This window comes from Cryptomeria japonica, chromosome 6 (genome assembly GCF_030272615.1).
Source record: "Cryptomeria japonica chromosome 6, Sugi_1.0, whole genome shotgun sequence".
NCBI classification, from domain to species: Eukaryota; Viridiplantae; Streptophyta; class Pinopsida; order Cupressales; family Cupressaceae; genus Cryptomeria; species Cryptomeria japonica.
The window spans coordinates 112,274,306-112,299,403 of NC_081410.1; the positions used below are offsets into that span (position 1 = coordinate 112,274,306).

The 25,098-nt window shown below is 37.1% G+C and overlaps 1 protein-coding gene across 1 annotated transcript in view; it reads right to left on the minus strand.

The window, feature by feature from the left end:
- Positions 1-23,598, minus strand: part of LOC131051229 (methylesterase 1-like) — a 91,657-nt gene extending 68,059 nt beyond the window's left edge. The window contains exon 1 of the mRNA XM_059221936.1: positions 23,356-23,598. Coding sequence (XP_059077919.1) covers positions 23,356-23,598 — 243 coding nt within the window. The remainder of the gene's footprint in view (positions 1-23,355) is intronic.
- Between the last annotated feature and the right edge of the window lie 1,500 nt (positions 23,599-25,098).

Here is a 25,098-nt window from a genome sequence, read left to right on the forward strand (position 1 = left end):
CTAATTTGAATACTTCCAAGTGTACTTTGTCTAATCACACTGGGAGTGATTGGCTTGCTCAATTGTTAGAAAATACTGTTTGCATAGTGTCAACTTCCTTTTGTGATCCACTTGTATCAGATACATTTATACCCAAAGTTAAAGAGGGTGTTGCAGAGGATAACTATTCATGTATAGGCTTATTGGATCAAGTAGTCCAATAATACTTCCCATTTTTAGATTTCAGTTATCCTAATGAAGAACATAAAAAAATGATGCAACTTGTATTATCTCTCAGTGCATGCTGAATCAACTACTTCTAATTACAATGCTAATATTGGTTCATTTAAGATTTCGACCATAATTATAGAAAAGTAGGTACATACATAGTCCGATTGCCTATCCATGAACAAAAAACTCGTATGAACTTAAAATTTATCTCTCGTTTGCATATTTTATCCATAACAATTAATAATAATAAGAGTCCTTTAGAAGACACCATTTATGATACTAAGAAAGCTATTTCTAAAGCAGTGTGTGCTTACACATCCAAATATAAACATTTAAAAATGTGTTTCACATCGTGGGATGATAGTGTGATAAAGAAATGGAATGAAATTACTCCTCCTTTTAAAGGAATTCTTCTCATTAATGGTCATCCTAAGGTGAATAGGAAACATATTAAATGGGAGCCTCTAGACTATGGCTTTGGGAAGTTGAATTTTGATGGATTTGTTAAAAGGAAATCTTGGGGTTTCTAGTGTTTGATGGGTTTTGAGAGTTCATCGAGGTGTACTTTTATTTGCAAGGGCAACAAGACTACCATATGGTACCAATAATGTGGGTGTTAATGCTTTAGTTCTTGGGCTTCATTCAGTTATTAGTTTGGGGTTTAAAAGTTTAGTGGTAGAAGGAGATTCCTTTAACATTGTTTCATCTATATTGAAGTTGGATGGTTCAAATTAGAAAATAGCATACATCCTTTAGGAAGCAAGCTCACTGCTTTCTCATTTGTAAAACTCCAAAGTTAAAAATTTCTATAGGGAAACAAATACATTGGTAGACATGTTGGCAAATAGAGGTTGCCAATTGGATTTTGGTGAAGTTATTTTTAAGAAAGATGATTTTTTGGTAGATGGTAAACTGGAAAAGGTGTTGTTGAATGATCTTCCCTAATATTGTTTACATGTGTGTTCGATGATGGAAAAAGTGTATACTTATTGCCAAAGGTGGGGATATTATCCTCCACGTGCACTTCGAGGTTGGTTTTATGGAGGCTGAGATTTTCCGCAGGACCTTTATTATGTAGGTTTTCTTGATTGCCATAAGGCTTTTTCCGTTCTTGGCTGTCAGCTCTCACACTTTCCTAAGGTCTTTTCATGGAAATTATTTCTCCAGTAGATTCCGGGCTTTTTTCAAATTTATTTCATGTCCTTCTTCGTTTGACTTCTTATAAGTCAGATGTGCACAAATCTGGTCATCATATTGCAAGGGGTGATGAAAGGGAAAATTTGAAGAGGAGTAAGGTTAATGCTCCTCTTCACGCCTCTAGGGAGGAAGAATGGAAGCTTCTAGGATCTGGTATGAGAACAAGGCTCAAATAATTAAAAAAGGTTGATGCCCCTATCAACATTTCTATTCTGCCTTGTCCTATGTGCTTTAAAGATAACATGTTCTTTGGTAACATGTATTGTAGACAATGCAAAAATAATTAATCTACTAATAACTTTCTTTGGTAACATGTATTGTAGACAATGCAAAACCTATCAACATTTCTATTCTGCCTTGTCCTATGTGCTTTAAAGATAACATGTTCTTCAACATGTTGAACACAATTGATTCTAATTCAAAGATGAAGCACATGTCTCACAATGGCCATCTAGACACTAAAGATTCCACTAAAAACCCCTCTACTATTTGTAATTTTTCATCGCGGAAGTGGCTAGTGGGACTATCATAGAACAACCACACTATGAAAGTTGTTCCGAGATTGTAGCCAAGGTGCAAAAACTGAAGGCTAAACTTCAAAAAATAGAACAAAGTATAGAGCTTGCAATGAAGTCTAATGACAAATCATGCACAAGTTTACACCACCTTGTTGATTCATTAGGGCTTTAAGCTAAAGATATATGTGAAGAGAACTAGTAATCTAGAATATTTTAAGAATATGTACAAGTTCCTCTTTAAGCACTCTGTACTTTGCATCATGCTTGCAGTTACATTGACAATACCAATTTTTTTTTGAGTATTTTTAAAGTTTCATATTTAAGCACATCGTATTATATTTCATGAATCTTTTCTATAGCTTTGATTAGACACATTTTTTCATTTACCTTGTTCAATGACTTGATCTGGAGCTAGTTAGAGCTTCTACAAATTCTTCTTATGTACCTCAAAATTACTGAGTTCCTATTAAGTGAAGTATTTTGAAATGTATGCTTAAATTGATGATATTTTCTAGCATATATTTTCGGGCAAATCAATACATCAAGATGAGAAAATTACGTTGCAGAGAAATTATTGAGTTGCTGAGTGAGTATGACCAAATGATCCAAATGGGACTTCCAATAGTCATACTTGAAATGATAATCTTATTACACTACTCATCCTAGCGAAGAAGACTTCTCATTTTATAATACTGGCCATGAGTAGCGTAATACTTATTTACTATTTGTTTGGCATTTGACTATTTTGTATGTAGAATTGATAGTGATAAAAGTACTTTAACAATGATATTTAGAACAATGATAATACTAAAACAAACTTATAGTGAACCTACAATACTGCAATCTATTATATTATATGTACCTACTTATAGTTTCTTCTATGTTTTTTATTTCCATTGATATGCATCTGTATTTTCTCTTTCATAAAATGATTTTGAAATTTGTAATGACTACTCATAAGGAATCTAATATTGACTAGTATCAATTGTAGAAATTTTTAACATTTAATTCCAACTGTGGTTTACAATGTCTGAGGTGGCAACAAATAAGCATATATACATTGCAACAAAGAACTAGGATTGCCCCATCCTAGGGCTAATTGATTCTACCTCACTATCACACATTCTCTCTATTGATTGTCCATGTGCTAAACAATCCTTCAGGTTCATATTAGGTGAAGAATTTATTAAGAATTGCATGAGCAGAATCTGTTATTGTGATGTAGCATTGTGCTTCTTATCAAATTGCATGGACTTGATCCATAATTCAAAAATTATGGATAAGTTGGCAAATGCATATATTAAAGATTATTGATTATTCTAGTGAGTGATCACCAGGTGTGTCTGAGGAGGCTTGTCATGAGTTGACTCAAATTATTGCTTCTCATGAGTGTAAATCCTTGGTTGGGCATGATATTTTTGGCCTGGGGCAAAGATTCATTTGGTTAGTACTTTGTTGTTGTCAGATACTTGGAGCTTAATAGACATCGATTTGGTGGTGTTGAGGTGCCTCGGTGGAAATAGGAATGGAATAAGTGTTCTTGGCCCAAGTGTAATATTTTTATGTGGCTTGTAGTTCAAAATCTTTGTTTAACTTCGATAATTTGTGTAAGTGAGGCTTCCATGGTCCCCTCCATGTGTGCTTTGTGTTGCAAGAGTGAGGAGTGTGTGTCTCATATTTTCTTCTAGTGCTCTTTCTTGAGGGATATTTGGAACTCCCGGTGGGGATTGTGGAATCAGTCTTGCTGGCATGTTTCCTCTTGGCTAAGTTTTGGGTCTGTTGGGGCAAGCCTCTAGTTAAGACCTGTTTTCTTTAGGTGGCTTGGGTTCTTGGGCCAACTTTCATTTTTTGGCATTTTTGGTTTGATATGAATCATAGGATTTTGAAAGACACTAGGACGGTTGTTCAATATGTGTGGGTGAAAATTATTAATTCTATCCAAGAGATGGTTTTGGCTAAATGTGAATTTGTTGGAAGTGTGGATCTGGGTGATGTTGATATATGCAATCTGATGCCATGAAAACTGGATTAGTGGACAATAAAGAAATCATGTTAGTAAACTTTCAACCATAAGCATAACATGAAAATGAATCCATTTCAAAGCATATGAAGAAAGATTAATAACAAAGCAAAGAGGAAAATAAAGCACTAGACAACTCTAATACTCCCTTTCTATGCTTGATGATGTTGGCTCTTCCTTGTTCCTCTCCTCTCCAAGTCCCAAATGAGTGTAGCTCTCAACTTTTAGCAATATCCATTGATGCCATATGAAGATTCAAGATGGTTGTGAATGAAAACAAATGCTTATGCAAGTGTAAAAGGTTTGCTATGAGAAAGATCCTAACTAATGTCTATGTGAATTTTACTATAATAACAATGCTCAAATGCTTTCCTCCTTTTTTTTCTTGGGGAATGAGGTCTTTTTATAGGAAAAAATGTTGATTGAATGGCCAAGATTGAGTGGGCTTGTGAAAGGTCAAGATTGATGGGTTTGGGATCCATGTGATGGCTTTCAACCCAATCCCATGATGGCAAGTGTCAACATGAGATGGCTTGAGAGGAAAGGGAAGAAGCATTAAATGCTTGAGATGACATGAGGGTTACCCTAGGAGGGTTTGGTCAGGCTTGAGTTAGTGGATAAAGCTTTTATCCAATGGATAATGCTTTTATCCAATGGATAAACTCTTGTGCAAGAGTTAATGGAGATAACCATGGTCAAAGCAATAAATGCTTGAAGAGGCTCATGAGTTAAATGAGGGTTGAGTTAGAGGGAAAGTCTCTAACCATGCGGGGAAATTGAGTTAACCATTAATGGTTATGTAAGAGCCATAAAAGCTTTGAAAGACCTTGGGGATTAACTTGTTGAAAAATAAAAGCCTTTAATGCATTTCAAAGACTTTGAGGCATTTTTGAGAAGTGACCTTTGTTTGGGAATGTGCAAATGATTAGAGAGGGGGATTAGACTAATTAGAAGGGGTTAGAAGAGTCTAGAAGGGGGTTAGAAGAGTCTAGAAGAAGAAAGTTAGTGAGCAAGTGGGTGAGGATAAAAGAAGATTTTAATTAAAATAAAATTCATTTATTTCAACTAAAAATGTGCAACTTGCATTTGTAGGAGAATGCAAGTGGGAGGGTTTTAGAGATTTAAATAAATATTTTTTTATTTAAATGTGGAGAGGGGTTAATTAAACAAATATGCTTTATTCATTTAATTAATTGTTAGAATATGGTTTAATGAATTAAATTAAATAAATTGAATAATTTATTTAATTAATAGAAGAAGAGGTTTAAGATGAGTTAATTAAATATCAATTAACTGTTGATTGATGGTTTAAATAATCAAATAAATACTAAATATTCATTCAATTAAGTGGACAAATTTGGGTGTCTACATTTGCCCCTCTTTGAGATGGTGTGGTTTATCACATCGTTTCAAAGAAAAAAAAGTAAGCATAGTACGTGCCCCAGTATGCACAAGGGTAGTGGTTAGGTATGCCCCCTCGAGAGATGGGTCAAAATTTCAGAAAATTGGGCAATCTCTCAAAAAAAAGAAAGAAGTTAAGGGACATTAGAATAGAGGAATTTAGAGGAAATGGTGAGAGAATGGAGGAAAACGGGGTTAAAACAGAGAAAGGGCAAGCCAGTGAGTACCCTTAGGTCATGTTACCAAAATTTTGCACATGCCAAATTTGGTGCCCTAATGAAGCCTTGCATTCTTTCATATTGAAAAGGCCAAATCATGAACAAAAATCAGAAATACATGTTTTTTTGTCTAACTTGTTTGCTTCATGTGCAGATACAGGAAAAGCAATCCAGCATGTGGGTTAAAATGGGCTCCCGAAGAGGTTGAGCTCAACATGCTGATTTAAGAATGCCGAATTCACTCTGCCACCTGATGAAGTAGTGGCAAAGAAAAGACTCAGAGGTTTTCATGACTAACACTCAGGTGCAGGCCACATACAACAGCAGGGACCGTGAAATGCACTTATCCCACATTGTTAGTGGGGAGGAACTCTTCACTATTTAAATGTAAAGTTGCACACATATCAAGCGTCAAAAGCTTGAAATATTTTGGCAATAGGCAGCTCGTGGCCTGGTGGACCCTGCGCGTGTGCACATCTCAAGGCGACCCAAATTTTGCATCAGACTGAAAAGACCAAGGGTAAAGATTGAGAAGATTCATCGCATCCAATGGTCAGCCAAAAATATCTAACGGTTGTCGCTAAGGCGCAATGGAAAGTTGCACACCGGGTTATCACCGCGACTTGGCGACAAGGTGAGGCCAGGTCCATCAGACATTGGGAAGACCCATGTTGATGTATTCCTGAAAGCCCGATGGAAAGCGCGAAAGCAGGAAAGAGATCAAGGAAGCCATCAAACATTAGAGTAGCAGATTTGATATTATCCTGAAGGCCCGATGGAAGGAGCGATAGAAAGTGCGAAGCATTGCAGAAGTCATCGGACATCAGAGTAGTAGATTTGATGTTATCTTGAAGGCCCGATGGAAGGAGTGATGGAAAGTGCAAAAGTCATTGGGTATCAGAAGCCCCATGTTGATGTTACGCCGATGACCCGATAGAAAGTGCAAAGCAGTGAGGTCGCCATCGGATATCGGTATTCCCATGATGAAGTTACACTGAAAACCCGATAGGAAGTGCGACGAGTTGGTGTAGTCATCGGGCATCGGTAACCTTGTTTGGATGTTACCCCGATGTTTCAATGGAACCTGTCAAAAAGTTGACTCAAGCGAGGGTAACACTCAAGCATGTTGATCAAATCAAGTAGATTAGACACAGATCAGAAAGATCCAACGACTATCGCTATGTTGTGATGGTTAGATGCCCACCAGATATCATTACGACTGATGAAGTGGTGGAGCAGAGAGTATAAGACCAGGGACAGGTGGCAGACAAGTGGCGGTCCAGTGGCTGGTGACATGGCATAGATGGGTGACTTATCGAGCAGACCTTGGTCGCGATGAATCTCTAAAAGGTTTTGTTGAAGGATTAGTTCCATCAACATAGGGTTTATCGAAGAAATCAGAAGCAGTGCCACCGATAAAATAATATCGATGAAATTGAAGGTTCGATGAGACTTGTAAATGGCTCATTGAGGGAGTAGTTTGGCCGAAAGAATGATATCCAACAAAACGAGATGCGTGGCAGGACCGACAGACAGGTGGTGCCCAGGCGGATCTCTGGAGCCAATCAGGGGGTCACACATGTTGACACGCGGCACAAGAGAGAAAATCAGTCGGGGTTAAAGGTTGAGCAATTGAAGAAAGATCAACGGTGATGCAAGAGATCTAATGGTGGTCGCTATACCGCTATAGAAATAAGTTCGCCGGTTATCTCCATGACTTGGCGACAAAGCATGTGCGGAAAAGGTGAGCGGCTAAGAAGTTAAAGATCGAGTAGTTTGAGGGCAGATCAACGGTCGTCGCTATACCACATGATGAAGATGCTCGCTGGTTATCTCACGTGACATGGCGACTGATGACCTGGCGGTTAAGTTGGCACCCAGTTGGATCCAAAGGCAAAGAGAAAGTGACACGTGGTGGGCCCGCCAGTAGGGTGAGTGCCTAAGTGAGATAAGGATTGTGCAAGTTCGAAAGATCCGACGACTGTCGCTAAGGCGCAAGGAAAAGTTGCAAGCCTAGTTATCGCTGTGACTTAGCGACAAGGTGGGTCCAGGTCCAGTGGTGGTTAAGATGGCAGACAAAGTGGACCCATGATAAAATTAGAGGCTGACATGTGGCAAAAGTCTACAGACGAGCGGATGTCTATATTTTTTAAGTCAACTTTAAACTTGAACTTTGAACCAGTTCAAAGTGGTTCAATGGTTCAAAGTGGTTCAATGGTTCAAAGTTCATTATTGTCGCTCGTTCTCATGGGCCTAGGATGAAGAGATCAACATAAGAGATAAAAGCAAACAAGCAGAAGCAAAAATCAAGCAGGTTCCTGACAGATCAGACGGTGGTCGCCACACCGCAGTGGAAAACTGTTGGATGGATAATCATGCAGATTTGGCGACAAACGGTGAGGTTCACTAGAAAGTAAATGAAAAGTTAATGCAAGAGGCCATGGTTAATACAGGCGATCTAGTGGCTGGAAATAAAAAATTGCACGGTGGACTCAGAACTAGTTGTTTGAATGGTGAAAAGCCCACCAAGCAAGGAGATGAATTTTTGCATTAAAGATTAATGCAGATGCTTGTTGATTGTTTGAATATGCAAGTATTACATACTGTTGGAAAGCTCATGGAATAGGGAGATCATTTCCACAACCATTTTTAATAGAAGTTTCAACACAAAGAGCAGTTGTCAGGGACTGCATAAGATTTTCTCAGTGGGATTTCTTTTTAATATAGTCATAGTTCAGTTCATCATGCAACTTTCACATGGGGATAGCTATTTTTCACATTTAGACATGCAAATTTTTAAATAGGAGGTTCATTTTTTCAATGGAGCTATTCAGGGTGAAACTGACAATTCCACATTCAGTAATGAGGGTTTCTCTTCATGCAGGATCAGTGGCAGTCCTTTTGAGCAGTAAAGATTATTATTTTACAGTATTATGCATGAGTTTTTATGCCATTTTGGGGCAGATTCGCCCAAGGTTTTTCTCATGCAGTCATTTTAGGGTTTTGAAGGGGATTCATCATGATTTCTATATATTCCTTCTCTCCTTTTTTCCCTTTGGTTCTTTCTTTTTTGCATACACATTTTTGCAAAAAAGCATTGTAGCTCAACAGTATTTGAGTTTTGTAACAACAACACTCTTTTATTTTTAGTAATATAACAATAGATTTCCTTCTTGGTACTTCTTGTACTATCTAGTGAATGAATGATTTGATGATTTCCTGTGATTTTTATCCTCTAATTTATCTCATTCAGTCAATTTGTGGTGCAAGGAGATACGTGTTAGTTGCAGGTTCTAGTTTGTGTTAGTTGATTTTAATTGCTTGAAGTTGTGAAAACTTGTTGTTTTCCTTCATGGATGCATTAAATTCATCCCTTTCTAGGAAATGCTTATGCATCTACATGTTCAATTAAGTTGTGAAACAATCAGAGTTATTTGTTGAAGGTTTTGTGAGTTAAGCAGGTTGCAGATCTCAGATTTTTGGTGCATCACCCTCATTAGAATAGATTTTTATTACATGCAACCTTTCTATCCCTTTTTATCTCTTTTATTATTAATAGTATTTACAAGAGATTCACCAAACAGGAAGTCGACCTGATCTCTAGAGATTCACCTTCACTTTGAGCAACCCACAAGATTGAAGGTGTTTCAATGTTTCACAGGATTGCTTGTTTTCAAAATTAGCATCACAGGTGCAATCCTCAGTGACAACAGTTCTTGGCACGCTCGGTGGGACACGTTTGAGCTATCACAGCTCAAAGAAAATCCATTTTTGTTGTTGTTTTGGTATTTATAGTAGCATTTTAGCCTATTGAGGTTATTTTTTCTAAGTACCTGGCGACTCTATTTTATGGTTCTATGTGCATAATAGGTCTTAATAACATATGAAAAAGTATCAAACCAGACAGAGCGAGGATCCAGTTGAGCATATTGAGCTACAACCATCGCAAAGAAGGTCAAGGACAACGAAAAAGATAGAAAAAGCAACAAATTCAACAGTTGAGTTTCTAGAAAGTTTGTCAGTTGAAGTTTTTCTTGAAACTCCAGATTCTAATCTTCTGTCTAATTCTTCTCCTCTACCTAATAATTCTCAGCCCAATTTTGCTACCCATATAAATCCTCTTTTTGCAACTACTCCAATTCAACCATCTATTACCCAGAATCCACCAGTAAATCCTCCAATATTTACAATGGCCGTACCAAGAGCACATGCTTTTGTACCCTTCAATGGAGGAAACCCTTTGAATTTGACCCAACATGATCCTATACTAGGAGCAACTCTGAAAAGTCTGCCTATTTTCATTGGTGAAGACCACGTCACACCCATTGAGCACATAAGAGATGAAGCATCTCTATGTGGAGTTCACCATATAACCCAAGAGAACGTAGCACTTAGGCTACTGGCAACATCATTCAAAGGCAAAACACTTCAATGGTTCAGGGGTTTGCAAATTAATTCAGTTACTAATTGGGATGATTTGGGTGAGAAGCTAACAAAGCAGTTTGTAGATAAATCAGATCACCTATCATTGGTTAAGCAAATGACCACTATCAAGAGGGCACCACAAGAGTAGATGACTGATTTCAATTACCGTTTTGAGCGAACTTGGAATATAATTACTACAACGGTAAAACCCTCTCCTGAACATGCATTTTTATATTATTTGAGAGCTTTAAATAGCGATATTGCTGTTATGATTCAATCTATGGGTGGGGTTACATTACCAGTAGCTTATGATATATCTATTAGAGCAAAAAACAACCTTATACAAACTGGTAAAATTACCCCTAGGCCTCCTATGCCTATTTTTCCTGATATACAACCATTGATCCCTTTACAAGTACCCCCTATAGCTACAATACTTGATGTTCCAACACTAGGTTTTCAAAATTATGTTCAAAATAGTGTTGTAGCAGACTCATCAAAGAAATTACAGACATTACAAGAGATGTTTATAAAGAATGTTGAAGCAACTCAACAAATCCAGTAGACTATGCAAAATTTTGGCAATGAATTGGTGAACCTAAAAAAAAATCAAAACCAAAACCAAAGGTATCAAACCCCATATCAAGCTCCTTATCAACCCAATAGGCCTAACTACCAAGTTGATGCTCAGAATCAAAGGAGGAACTGCAACAATAGGCAAAACCAACAGTATAATCATAATACTACTAGCAATTCTAAAGAAATTGTTCCTACTCAGAACAATATGGCACAAGAGTGGTGTTTTCCTTGCCAACAACCTCATAATCAAGCATCATGCCAAAATGCAATGAATGCTCAATCACAAGCTGTGATGGTTCAAAATAACATGTCTTATCAGGATGTAGGTACAAATGAAGAACCAGAAGGTCCCGAGGTGGCTATGATGAATTGACAAGGTGATGAATTTTGTGGAGTTAATTATCTGCAAGCACACAATAGACCCTTTTCACCCATTGCAGCTAATACAAGGTCAAAGAAACGGGCTATTGACATTGGACAACAAGCTGCAATTCATCAACAACAAGCTATAAATAATGGACAACAACAGAATAAATATGAACAATAGCTAGATAAAGGGAAACATCAAGCTTCTACAAGTCAACAAGCTGTTAGTACACCTCCACCTATCCAGAATGTGTAGATTTTACCAAGAGGACAACCCGCAACACCTAAAGAACAATAGAAAGTTCAATCTCAGTCAAAGCCAACTCAGCTAGAGCCCGTTGTTCCAAAAGTACAACATAAGGTTAGTGGTGTTCCATTTAATATTGTTGAATCTATGGTAAAAACCACTGTTTCCATGAAAATGATAGATGCATTGCAAATTCCTGAACAAAAGGAATTGCTGAGAGACAAATTAGATAATCTTTCCTTGACTAATGAGTCTCAAAAAGATCAGCCTAGAGTTGCATTAGCTAATGATATCCTAGTTAAGAATAATCAACCAATCTAAACACCAAAGCCTCCTCCATTTTTTGTAACATTGATAATTGGCAACCATCTAGTCCACAATTGCTTGATAGACTCAGGAGCCAGTAGTTCAATTATGCCCAAATACCTTGCAGATAAACTTGGTCTAATTTATGAGCCTGTTTTTAGAGGAGTTGTACAATTAGATGGAACAACAATTAAGTCAGTTGGATTGGTCAAAGATCTTGGTTTGACCTTGCATGCTTGTCCTAATTTTGTAACACCTCAGGACATGCACATAGCCAACTTACCTCCACACTTTTCTATTTGCCTATCTAGAGTTTTCACAGCAAAATTAGGAGGATACATTTCTGCTGATTGGTCACACTTGTTTTTTAGAACCCGGTATGGTACTAAGGTTACCATTAAGTAAGAACTCCAAGCCACTTGCCACTTAGAACCATATACCCCAAGTCCTATAAATGTAGATCTTGCCATCAGAGACCATGAGGAGTTACCACCTATCCAGGATCCAGATACACCTATTCAAGGCATACCTAATGTGAATTTGGATGAGTGGGCAACCCAGAATACCACAGAAGATCCTTTCATTAGCATGGATGAAATAGGTCTTGGTGTTTGCATGATTCATGAGGAGGATTATGTTATTCCTAAGCTTGAAAAAGAGGATATTCATTTGACCAACAGTCCAATAGAAAAATAAGGTTTGGCAGGTCTATTTTGATGGTTCAAGAGGTAAAAATGGTTCCGGAGGTGGTGTTATGCTAGTTTCACCTGAAGGTATGAGATACTACACTGCTTTCAGATTTTCTTTCAGTTGTACAAACAATACAACTGAGTACGAATCATTAGCACATGGCTTAGAACGGGCTAGGCATAAAAAAGTTAAATATTTACAAGTTTTTGGTGATAGTGAACTAGTTGTGAACCAAGTAAGGAATATCCATGTCACCAAAAATGATGTTTTTAAGATGTAAAAGCATAGAATTTGGGATTTAATTGAAGATTTTGATGCATTTAATATGGTGTCCATACCTAGAAGTCAAAATAAAGAAGCAAATAGGCTTGCTGCTTTAGGAGCTCAGTTCAATATTCCAAAAGAACTAGAAAATATTGATAGACAACAGTATGTTAAAGTTGCAGTAAGAACCTTAGTTCCAGATAACATTGTTAATTGGCAGGTTTTTGACTCAGATGAGCATATTACTAATTTCCTAATTGAAGAAGCTGAGTTTTCTGCTGGAAATCAGCGTAAGTTCAATGATCAATATGAAAATCGGTTTCTCCAATTGAAAACTAACAAGCTACCCAAGGGTCTGGTAACCCTTGAATCTATTTTTAATACAGATGATCAGGTTAGGAAGGATAAAGGAAACATGTTTGTGAAGGAAGAATATTATGAACCTATTGAAATATTCAAGGACAAGCTACTGAAAATTGGCAAGGTATGTACCCGTGAAGAAAAACATGCTTTCGTAAAACTTTGTCAACAATTCAATGACATTTGCATGGAGGTATGAATATTTGAAAGGATTTGATCCTCATTTAGCTCAACATACCATAGAGTTGGTAGATAATGCAAAACCAGTAAGGCAGAAACAAAGACCTCTTAATCCAAAATTAGAACATCTTATGAGGACTGAGTTAAATAAGCCGATTGAGGGAAACATCATATTTCCAATCAAGCACACATCTTGGGTGTCCAATCTAGCTCCCGTTAGGAAAAAGAATGGTGAACTTAGACTATGTGTTGATTTTAGAGACCTAAATAGAGCATCCCTGAAAGACAATTACCCGCTTCCCTCAATGGAGCAAATTTTGTAGGTTGTATCAGGTTTAGAGAGATTCTCATTACTTGATGGTTATTCAAGATATAACCAAATTCTGGTCAAAGAAGAAGACCAGTACAAAACAACATTTACCACCAAGTGGGGTACAATGGCTTATAATAAAATTCCATTTGGACTGAACAATGCAAGGGAAACATTTCAGCGTGCAATGGATATGGCATTTCAAGACCTGATTAACAAGTTTGTTCTGGTTTACCTAGATGATGTAACTATTTTTTCTAAAAAGGCTAATGAACATCTTGACCATCTCAGACAGGTATTTGAGAGATGTAGGGAATATGGAGTTTCATTAAATCTCAAGAAGAGCATATTTACTATTCATGAAGGCAAGTTGCTGGGATGTATTGTTTCAAAGCATGGGATTTCAATAGATCCTGAGAGGATCACAACCATACTTGCATTGCCATTACCAGCACATAAGAAGGGACTCCAGAGTTTCAGAGGTAGGATTAACTTTATCAGAAGGTTTATTCCTAATATTGCAGCATTGATGCATCCACTTACAACCATGCTTAAGAAAAACATTCCTTTTCAGTGGACTAAGGAAGGTAAGAACAGTTTTGAAGAGATTAAAGAAGCAATTGTAGCAGCCCCTACTCTCATTAATCCTAATTTTAAGAAAGATTTTATTCTATATGCCTTTGGGAGTGAGGACACTATTTCTGCAATGGTATGTCAACAAAATGATCAAGGTTTAGAACAACCAATTGCTTTCTTTAGCCAGATTTTGCATGATTATGAGACTAGATACTCATTTGTAGAAAAGAATGTGTTAGCAATAATAAGAAGCCTTAAGAAATTTAGGCACATGCTCTCTAACAATAAGATTTAGCTTATGGTTGCTCATCCTATAGTGAAAGAGTTTTTGCTCAACAAAGATATAAATGATAAAAGGGCAGGTTGGATTACTAAGGCAATGGAATATGACATCTCTATCAAGGTAACCAAGCTAGTTAGAGGCAAGGGTTTATGTGAACAACTTACTAAAAGTACAAAAAATAGTAAAGAAGGGGAGCAACAAGTTGAAACATTGCTTAATAATGAAGAACAACCTGCTGCCCTAGCTTTGCCAGTCACTTGGAATCAGCAAACTGTCCATTATTTACAAACTGGTGACTATTCGGAAGGCTTAGATAGATCAAAATGAAGGTATTTCAGACTACAATCCATTCCTTATGCTTTAATAGATGGTATTATGTTCAAAACAATATTATAACAATGTTCTATTAAGATGCATTGAGCTAGATCAGATTGAAAAAGTTCTAAAAGAATTTCATGAAGGACCTGCAGGAGGTCACTTGGCAGCAAGAACAACATATCTGAAAATTATGAGAGCTGGTTATTATTGTCCTGAAATGTTTAAGGATGCTCACTCATGGGTGAGGAAATGTGAAAAATGTTCATTTTTTGCAGGTAAACAGAGGTTGGCAGCCTTGCCTTTGCAACCAATTGAAGTAGAGCAACCCTTTGCAAAGTGGGGGCTTGATTTTATAGGACCTATTAATCCACCTTCAAGTGTAGGTCACAAATGGATTTTTACAGCAATTGATTATTTCACAAAGTGGACAGAAGCAGTTCCATTGAAAGAAGCTAATGAGACTTCTGTTCTGAATTTCTATCAAGACTTAGTGTCCAGGTTTGATACCCCAGAATCAATCATTTCTGATAATGCTTTAGCTTTCATTGGTCTTAGAGTTTCAGATTGGTCAGTTAAGCATAATATATATTTAAATACTTCATCCAATTATTACCCTCAGGGTAATGGACAAGTTGAATCAACTAACAAGAACTTGATCAACATCATTAAGAAGACCATTGTTGAGAATCAGAGAACTTGGCATGAAAAGCTCAAGTTAGCCCTTTGGGCTAACATAATTACACCAAAGAGATCAACATCTAACACTCCTTATGTTTTAACTTATGGCAAAGAAGCCAGGTTACCTATTTCAGTTGAAATGCCAACTTTGAATTATGTAAAAGAGTTTGAGTTACTCGAAGAGTAGCCAATGCAAATTAGGCTTGCTTAGCTTATGGAGTTAGAAGAAACTCGCAGGGAAGCATACATAGAATTAGAAATTCACCATGCTCAAATGAAGAGAATATTTGATAGAAAAGTTGCACCACACATATTTAATCAGGGTGATCTTGTTTCCAAATGGGATGAATTAAAGAATAGACCTGGTAGACATACCAACTTTGATGCCATGTGGGATGGCCCGTATGTTATCACAAAATGCAAACATAATAATGCTTTCCAACTTGCTAAATTGGATGGATAGGTGTTTCCAATACATGTCAATGGGATTCACCTGAAACTATGCTATTGAGTACTAACAGTTTGCATATAGAATAGTTGCATTTCTTTCTTTTCAGAAGTTTGTCAAGCTCATCTATAAGCAGAGTTGTAGTAGTTTAAATTGAATAAGTGCTTTCAAGCACATCGCAATTGATTTTTCATTCAGTTTTGTTTCTATTTTCCTTAAGTGCAGATTGCACAGTGTGCAGGCTTAGCTGTATGCAAAGCCTTTGTAATTTCCTTTTTAGTTTTGTCTAGACTGCTGAGATGCAGTTCCAGATTTTTGAGGAAGACAAAATTGACTCAATACCCAATGGATATGCTAGGCTACTGGATTCTACTGTTTAGCAGGAAAACACCCTTGAGAGGTCACCAAAAATGTTACCAAAATTTTGCACATGCCAAATTTGGTGCCCTAATGAAGCCTTGCATTCATTCATATTGAAAAGGCCAAATCATGAATAAAAAATCAGAAATACATGTTTTTTGTCTAACTTGTTTGCTTCATGTGCAGATATAGGAAAAACAATGCAACATGTGGGCTAAAATGGGCTCTCGAAGAGGTTGAGCTCAACATGCTGATTTGAGAAAGCTGAATTCACTCTGCCGCCTGATGAAGTAGTGGCAAAGAAAGGCTCAGAGGTTTTCATGACTAACGCTCATGTGGAGGCCACATACAATAGCAGGGGCCGTGAAAAGAACTTATCCCACATTGGTAGTGGGGAGGAACTCTTCACTGTTTAAATGTAAAGCCGAACACATATCAAGTGTCAAAAGATTGAAAGCTTTTGGCAAGAGGCAGCTCATGGCCTGGTGGACCTCGTGCGCATGCACATCTCAAGGTGACCCAAATTTTGCATCAGACCAAAAAGACAAAGGGTAAAGATTGAGCAGATTCATCATATCCAATGGTGCTACAAAAAGATCTAACAGCTATCGCTAAGGCATAATGGAAAGTTGCACACCGAGTTATCGCCGCGACTTGGCAACAAGGTGAGCCTAGGTCCATCAGACATCGGGAAAACCCATGTTGATGTTGTCCCGAAAGCTCGATGGAAAGTGCGAAAGAGATCAAGGAATCCATCAGACATCAGAGTAGTAGATTTGATGTTATCTTGAATGCCCGATGGAAGGAGCGATAGAAAATGCGAAGCAATGCAGAAGTCATCGGACATCGGAGTAGCAGATTTGATGTTATCACGAAGGCCTGATGGAAGGAGCGATGGAAAGTGCAGAAGTCATCGAGTATCAGAAGCCCCATATTGATGTTACGTCGATGACCCGATAAAAAGTGCAAAGTGGTGAGGTCGCTATCAGATATCGGTATTCCCATGATGAAGTTACACCGAAAACCCCATAGGAAGTGTGACGAGTTGGTGTAGTCATCGAGTATCGGTAACCTTGTTTGGATGTTACCCTGATGTTTTGATGGAACTTGTCAAATAGTTGACACAAGCAAGGGTAACACTCGAGCAGGTTGATCAAATCAAGTAGATTGGACATAGATCAGAAAGATCCAATGGTTGTCGCTATGTCACGATGGTTAGATGCTCATCGGATATCATCGCGACTTGGTGACTGATGACATGGCGGAGTAGAGAGTATAAGACCAAGGACAGGTGGCAGACAAGTGGCGGTCCAGTGGTTGGTGACATGGCATAGATGGGTGACTTATCGAGAAGACCTTGGCCATGATGAATCTCTAAAAGGTTTTGCCAAAGGCTCAGTTCCATCGACATAGGGTATATTGAAGAAATTAGAAGCAATCCTGCCGATAAAATAATATCGATGAAACTACAAGTTCAATGAGACTTGTAAACAACTCACCGAGGGAGTATTTTGGCCGAAAGAATGATATCCGATAGAACAAGACGCATGACAAGCATGACAGATAGGTGGTGCCTAGGCGGATCTCCAGAGCCAATAAGGGGGTGACACATGTTGACACATGGCACAAGAGAGAAAATAAGCCGGGGTTAAAGGTCGAGCAGTTGAAGAAAGATCAATGGTGATGCAAGAGATCTGACGGTGGTCGCTATACTACTATAGAAAGAAGCTCGCCGATTATCTCTGCCACTTGGCGACAAAGAACGTGCGGAAAAGGTGAGCGGCTAAGAAGTTAAAGATCGAGCAGTTTGAGGGAAGATCAACGACCATCGCTATACCACATGAATATTCTCACTGGTTATCTCACACGACATGTCGACTGATGACCTAGTGGTTAAGGTGGCGCCCAGTTGGATCCAAAGGCAAAGAGAAAGTGACATGTGGTGGGCCCGCCAGTAAGGTGAGTGCCCAGGTGAGATAAGTATCATCCAAGTTTGAAAGATCGAACGACTGTCACTAAGGCGCAAGGAAAACTTGCATGCCCAGTTATCGCTGTGACTTAGCGACAAGGTGGGTCTAGGTCCAGTGGCGGTTAAGATGGAAGAAAAAGTGGAACCAAGAGCAAATCAGAGGCTGACACGTGGCAAAAGTCTACAGACGAGCGGATGTCTATATTTTTTAAGTCAACTTTGAACTTGAACTTTGAACCAGTTCAAAGTGGTTCAATCGTTCAAAGTTCAATATCGTCGCTCGTTCCTGTGGGCCTAGGATGAAGAGAGCAACAAGAGAGATACAATCAAAGAAGTAGAGGTAAAAAGAAAGTAGGTTCCCGACAAATGAGATGGTGGTCACCATACCACAGTGGAAAACTGCTCGATGGATAATCATGCGGATTTGGCAACAAATGGTGGGGCTCGCTAGAAAGTAAACGAAAAGTTAATGCAAGCAACCATGGTTAATGCAGGAGATCCAGTGGCTGGCAATAAAAAATTGCACGATGGACTCAGAACTGGTTGTTTGAATAGTGAAAAGTTCGCCAAGCAAGGAGATGAATTTCTGCATGAAAGATTAATGCAGATGCTTGTTGATTGTCTGAATATGCAAGTGTTACATACCATTGGAAAGCTCGTGAAACAGGGAGATCATTTCCATAACCATTTTTAACAGAAGTTTCAACATGGAGAGTAGTTGTCAGGGAATGCATAAGATTTTCTCAGTGGGATTTCTTTTTAATATAGTCACAGTTCAGTTCATCATGCAACTTTTACAGGGGGATAGCTATTTTTTGCATTTAGACATGCAGATTTTTAAACAGGAGGTTCTTTTTTTCAATGGAGCTATTCAGGGTGAGACTGATAATTCCACATTCAATAATGAGGGTTTCTCTTCATGCAGTATTAGTGGTAGTCCTTTTGAGTAGTAAAGATTATTATTTTGCAGTATTATGCATGAGTTTTTATGCCATTTTGGGGCATATTCGCCCAAGGATTTTCTCATGCAGTCATTTTAGGGTTTTGAAGGGGATTCATCATGATTTCTATATATTCCTTCTCTCCTTTTTTCCCTTTGGTTCTTTCTTTTTTGCATACACATTTTTGCAAAAAAGCATTGTAGCTCAGCAGTATTTGAGTTTTGTAACAACAACACTCTTTTATTTTTAGTAATATAACAACAGATTTCCTTCTTGGTACTTCTTGTACTATCTAGTGAATGAATGATTTGATGATTTCCTGTGATTTTTATCCTCTAATTTATCTCATTCAGTCAATTTGTGGTGCAAGGAGATACGTGTTAGTTGCAGGTTCTAGTTTGTGTTAGTTGATTTTAATTGCTTGAAGTTGTGAAAACTTGTTGTTTTCCTTCATGGATGCATTAAATTCATCCCTTTCTAGGAAATGTTTATGCATCTACATGTTCAATTAAGTTGTGAAACAATCAGAGTTATTTGTTGAAGGTTTTGTGAGTTAAGCAGGTTGCAGATCTTAGATTTTTGGTGCATCACCCTCATTAGAATAGATTTTTATTACATGCAACCTTTCTATCCCTTTTTATCTCTTTTATTATCAATAGTATTTACAAGAGATTCACCAAACAGGAAGTCGACCTGATCTCTAGAGATTCACCTTCACTTTGATCAACCCACAGGCTCGAAGGTGTTTCCATGTTTCAAAGGATTGCTTGTTTTCAAACTTAGCATCATAGGTGCAATTCTCAGTGACAACAGGTTATGTAGGAGATACGTTGCAAATGTAGTGTTTGTGCTTTTGATTGATATTGTACAATTGATCAAAAGTGGTTGGACAATCTGGTGCAATCGGTTGAATTACCCCGGTTGAGTCAAAACATGACAATTGATGTCAGTTGTTCACTTGGACAGGATAAAGTCTGATTAAGTGAGTCAAAATGACCTGACGAGACTTTGACAATTGATGTAATTGCCCGATGAAGTCAAGGTATCTGAAGCAAAATACTCATTGAGACTTAGACAATTGATGTAATTGTCTGTTTTGATTGTGTTTGATTGGTTGATCAATTGATAATGTATGCGTTGTAGGTTGTTTGTGGCATTTGTTGGACTTAGTGTACCTATTGAGACTAGGCAATTGATGTAAATGCCTGTTGTAGTCTAGGTGTGCGCGAGTTGATGTACCTGTGTAGACAAAGTAACTTGCTTATTTGCTTATAGGATGACCTTGGATGAGAAACGATGTAGTGTATGCAATTATGATGATGACCTAGATAGGGAAGGCAAGGGGGTGATTCTGTGAGGCCCTATCGCGACTCATCCTAGCATTTCTGTTATTTTCATGACGAGACTATTATGGATGCTTTATTTTTATGCATTATGGATTTAGAACTTATATGATTCCATGATTTGGATAACATTGATGGATATTGATGCTTCATTTTTTTGCAATATGGATATGAAACTTTATATGATTCTAAAATAGGATAACTTTGGGATGATGTATGTCATTATTGGATTTGTAGGACTTTATTATGATGATAGAAATAGGATGCATATAATATGAATGGATCAAAATTATAAGAATTATGATAATTGCTTATGTGGATTAATTGAGATATATGAGATATTGATTTATTAATGTCAATTGTATGCAGAGTGTTTGATGTGTATTCAAATTCATGTGTATAATGTTATATGAGGTTATTTGAAATTACTAATGTGTAAATTGAGATGTGTAGGAAAATTATCCATGTGACCATGGAAATATTATGGAGAACCAAACCTAGACCTATGTACGTTCGTAAAACCAGGGGTTGTCTAATTGTAGAGACAACACCCCGTATGTATCGTATTTTATTTGTGAAAGTAAATGTTACATGTGTGTTGAATTGAATTTATTAAATTGTGTAAATCCAACAAGAGACAAATTCCTTGTGTTATTTTGTAATGTATTTTATTGTGTCACTTGACACATGTGCTGATTAGTGTTATTGATTTTGACTTGTCTCTTGGAGGGAGTTTGTTTCTACCAAAGCCCATTCCAAACATTTGAGTGTGGTCCCAAATTTTCCTTGGGTAGAGAGTCTTAGGAGTGGTCAAATCAGGTTTGACCCGAAGGTTAACTTCAGATGGGTTTCTGAGGGGTCAAATGGACTCCTAGGGGTAGTTTAAGTGTTTCTCCTAAGGTCCATAAGGTATACCTATGGGTTAGGGGTAATTTTAGGCATGTGACTGCTCCCATGTGATTGTTTAGTCACCTCAAAAAGTGGTTTTTTCAAGGTGAGCAAAAATTCAACTTAGAAGGTTCCTCCTAGGATAGACAACCTTTCCTTTCTTGTGTTAGTCTCTCTTCCCCACTTTCTCTTACCTTTTCCCTTTCCAGTTTTAGTAACCTATAAGAGGTTGGGAAGACCAACCAATGGGAATTCTCACTCTATCCAAGGGGTTGGGAAAAGTGAGAGAGGCCTTCTTAGGCAAGGATTAGGGACTTAGTGAGTTAATCACCCACTCTCCATTGTTGGAGATTATGCAATTTTGAGAAGAATAGTTGTAGGATAGAATTTTGGCTAAGTCTTGGAGAAAAGATTGTGTGGATTTGGGCTGCTCATCCTCTACTAGATCTAGCAAAACCTTTGGGCAGATTGAAGGTTGGTTCTTGCTTTTTCTTGCTTATGTTGCATATGTATGTTTGAAGAAAAGCTTGCATGTAAGAGTCATTTACTTGTATTTTTCCTTTGTGAAAGAATATGTGACGTTTCCCTTCATTTCTTTTATGCATTTTCTTGTATTGGGAGTATCCAAGGCCTTCTACTCTTGGGAGAGTAGGATGGTATTGGGGTGGAAGAAGTTTGACAGCCTTGGGTGAGAGGCTCTCATTATGAGAGTGATCTCAAGGGTGTTTTTTTTGTGACCCTTGCTGCATAGCCTTGTTTATGCATTTGGGGGTTATAAGGAGAGAAGGTATGGCTTGTATGCCTTGGGGGGCATAAGGATGTGGGGTATGGACTTATGCTGTATTTAGTTGCCATGAGGTGGCTTGTGATGTTCCATGCTTGTAGTATCTCCAATGGTATTTGGTCCACTTCCACCCTTGAGAAAATCATCACATTTTGTGGTGAAGTGTAGCCTTGGTTGAGAAGGTGTTTGTTGTGTGTTTATCCCTTGCTTGTTGTGTTTTCATGTGTGTAACCTGTCTAGTGCTTGGTTCTCCAAGCTTGGGGGTGGCTTCTAGTAAGCCTAGGCTGGGAGGTGAGCACTCCATGGTCAAGCCTTATGTTTTATTTGCAGGTTGCTTGGGAAGAAAAAGCAAAAGAAAGCTAGGAGTTGCTGGTTTTTATTTGAATTGCATAAAAGTTTAGGAAAGAGAATATTGTATTTTATTTACAACAATGTAAAAAGGAAAGTTATATGTTGTATTTATTTCAAGAAAGATAAAAAATAGAAGAAATGTATTCATTTTTATTTCAAGTCCTCATTTAATGAAAATGAGAGACTAGTTGGGTATCACACCCTTTTGTAATGTTTGGCTACTTTGTATTCTATATACTCTTAAAGAAATGTATTTTCCTATTAAGTATTTTTTTTGCAAAAAAAAGAGAAATGTTATGTATGGCTTAAGTTCCTATAGTTGTTGGAACAATATATTTGTTGCTTTCTTATTATTTGAAAATAAAAGTTCATTTTATTCCATCATGCAAAATGAAATTATGGGATTTGTAAAAGCAAGCACCTAGATCTATTGAGTTAAATACAAATACAAATTATGGTTAAATAGGTTTAATATGTCTATCCCTAAATTGATTTTTAAAAGTTTTCTAGGCTAATATAGTTGCTGTTAAAATTTATTACATTCTGTCATTTTATTTATTGCAGAAATTAAAACTAAAAGTAATAGCCTATTTCTAAAGTTAGCATCTAGACTTAGTAAAAGAAAGAAATACATTAGAGCTTGCTGTTAGTGTTTATTTAAAAAAAAAATATACAGAATGCTTAAAACAATGGAAAAAGTAGTATTTCCCACTATGCTAGGTTTAATGTGCTAGGGGAATAATTAGTTATGATTTGTATTAAAAAAAAATAGGGACAAAGTTTAAAGCCTAAATATTAACATAATAGAAAAGGAATATTGCATCTATTACATGTTGTCATTTTTTTTATTAGTTTTCTGCATGGCTTATGGAGTTGTAAAAAAATATAGAATGCTTAAGTGTGTGTATATATATATATATGAGAAACTTCATATTTTATTTAAAATTAGTTCTCAGCCTCTGAAAACTTTATTGAAAACTATCTTTAACCTCAGAAAAAAAAGATACATATATATATTTTGCATTTAAAAAATATATATAAAAAAAAAACTATTTAGAAAACAAAAAAAAATAATAATGAATTAAGTTTTTTTTTTTCTATCCAAACAACAACAAACCCCCCCACCAAGGGTCCTGCGGAGCCGAGCTCCACGCGGAAGCCCCTCGGCGGACTGAGCCCCCGCAGAGGCGCTGATGGTGCTGCTGCGGGGCGCGACCCGCCACTGCGAGTCGTGCCCTGTAGGGACGCCGCGGCGCCACTGCGGGCCACGCCCCGCAGTGGCATCTCGGCACTGCTACGGGTGGCCCCACCTCTCCCTATGAAAACCACCACCCCCTGCGTTTCCCCTTGGCTGCCGCTGATCGCCATGGTTGCCGCCGATCCCTTCAACCCGTACAAAAAAAAAAAAGGGCACACACACATGCCCTAACCCAATTTTTGGGTTAGGGCAAACACAACATGTGTTTAAAAAAAAATATATGTGTGGGTTAAGTTTTATAAGGATTTAGGGTTTTATTCTTTATAATATAAAAATGATTCAGTGAAATAAGAAAGAAAGAGGGGGAAAAACCCTATTCGTATTTTGAATAGGGTATCCTCCATAGATTTGAGCTAGACTATGATGATACATATTTATTATTTAGTAATGCTCATTAAATCTTTTATAAGGAATCATACATATATATATATACACACACATATATATGTGTGTGTGTGTATACATACACACACACACACACACACACACACACACACACACACACACATATAGTATGGTATAATAATTTTATATATATGTCCATATAGGTATTTACCTATATATATAATGTTCTTAAGTTAAAAGGTCTTGTTGGGTTTATTTGCTTTATTAGTAGGTTATAAGTGTTTTTTTTTCTTTGGAGAATTTATTAAGGAATTTATTTAAAAGTTTATTTTAAATTCCTTTTGGGTCTAATATTATAGGAAAGTAAAAAGCAATACTCTTGTTAGTATTTAGCCTTAGGGGTATTAATTATTTTATTGGCCAAACATTAATTGTATTTTTTAGGGCAAATTACATTATGGACTTCACTGACCCTTTAGTCAAATTTTAGACAAATTATAAATATTGTTAAAATAAATAATAGGTTTTATTAATCTAAGTGCTAGGGCTAATTAATTTAGTTCCAAGGCAATTAAAAGACTATTTGAGATTAATGATATCTCTTGCAAATTGATTTAGAGATTTTTGTATAAACGAAGTTATTAAATATTATTTGATGAGATAATAATAATTCCTTGGAGAATTAATATTCCACATTTAACTTAGATCATCTCGCTTACTTGATCTAGTGTTTAGATTATTCTTAGTTCAAAAGATATCAAACGTAGTTAAGACAAGACTTAATTAATGCATCTTTAATTTAGCATATTAGTTTTATTAGGAAGTTTAAAAAAAAAAAAATTGTTCCGTTCATGCCCAAACATTTGGGCATGACAGATTCAATGTTAGATAGAAGGTATGGAGAACCTAGGACTCATTCCTGTGGAAGAGGATCAAAAAATAGAGTATCCATTGTCATGACTTTGTATGAATGATATGTAGCGATATGAATTTATGGATGGATGGAATGCAATATATATAGATGAGATGAAATGGTGATCAATGGCTTATTCACAGTGCTTAATTTTCATCATCGAGCATGTTAGTATTGATCTTGGTCGAGGTATCAAAAACCAAGGTTGAGCATTTTATCTGGAAGCAAACATCATAGACAAGGAAAGTTCCCCTCCATTCTGGTTCATGTACAAATAGTTGAGGCATACGCTGTAGTCAATAAGCCATAGTGATCCATGACTGTATTTTGCATAGGATTGCATAGCTTAGTG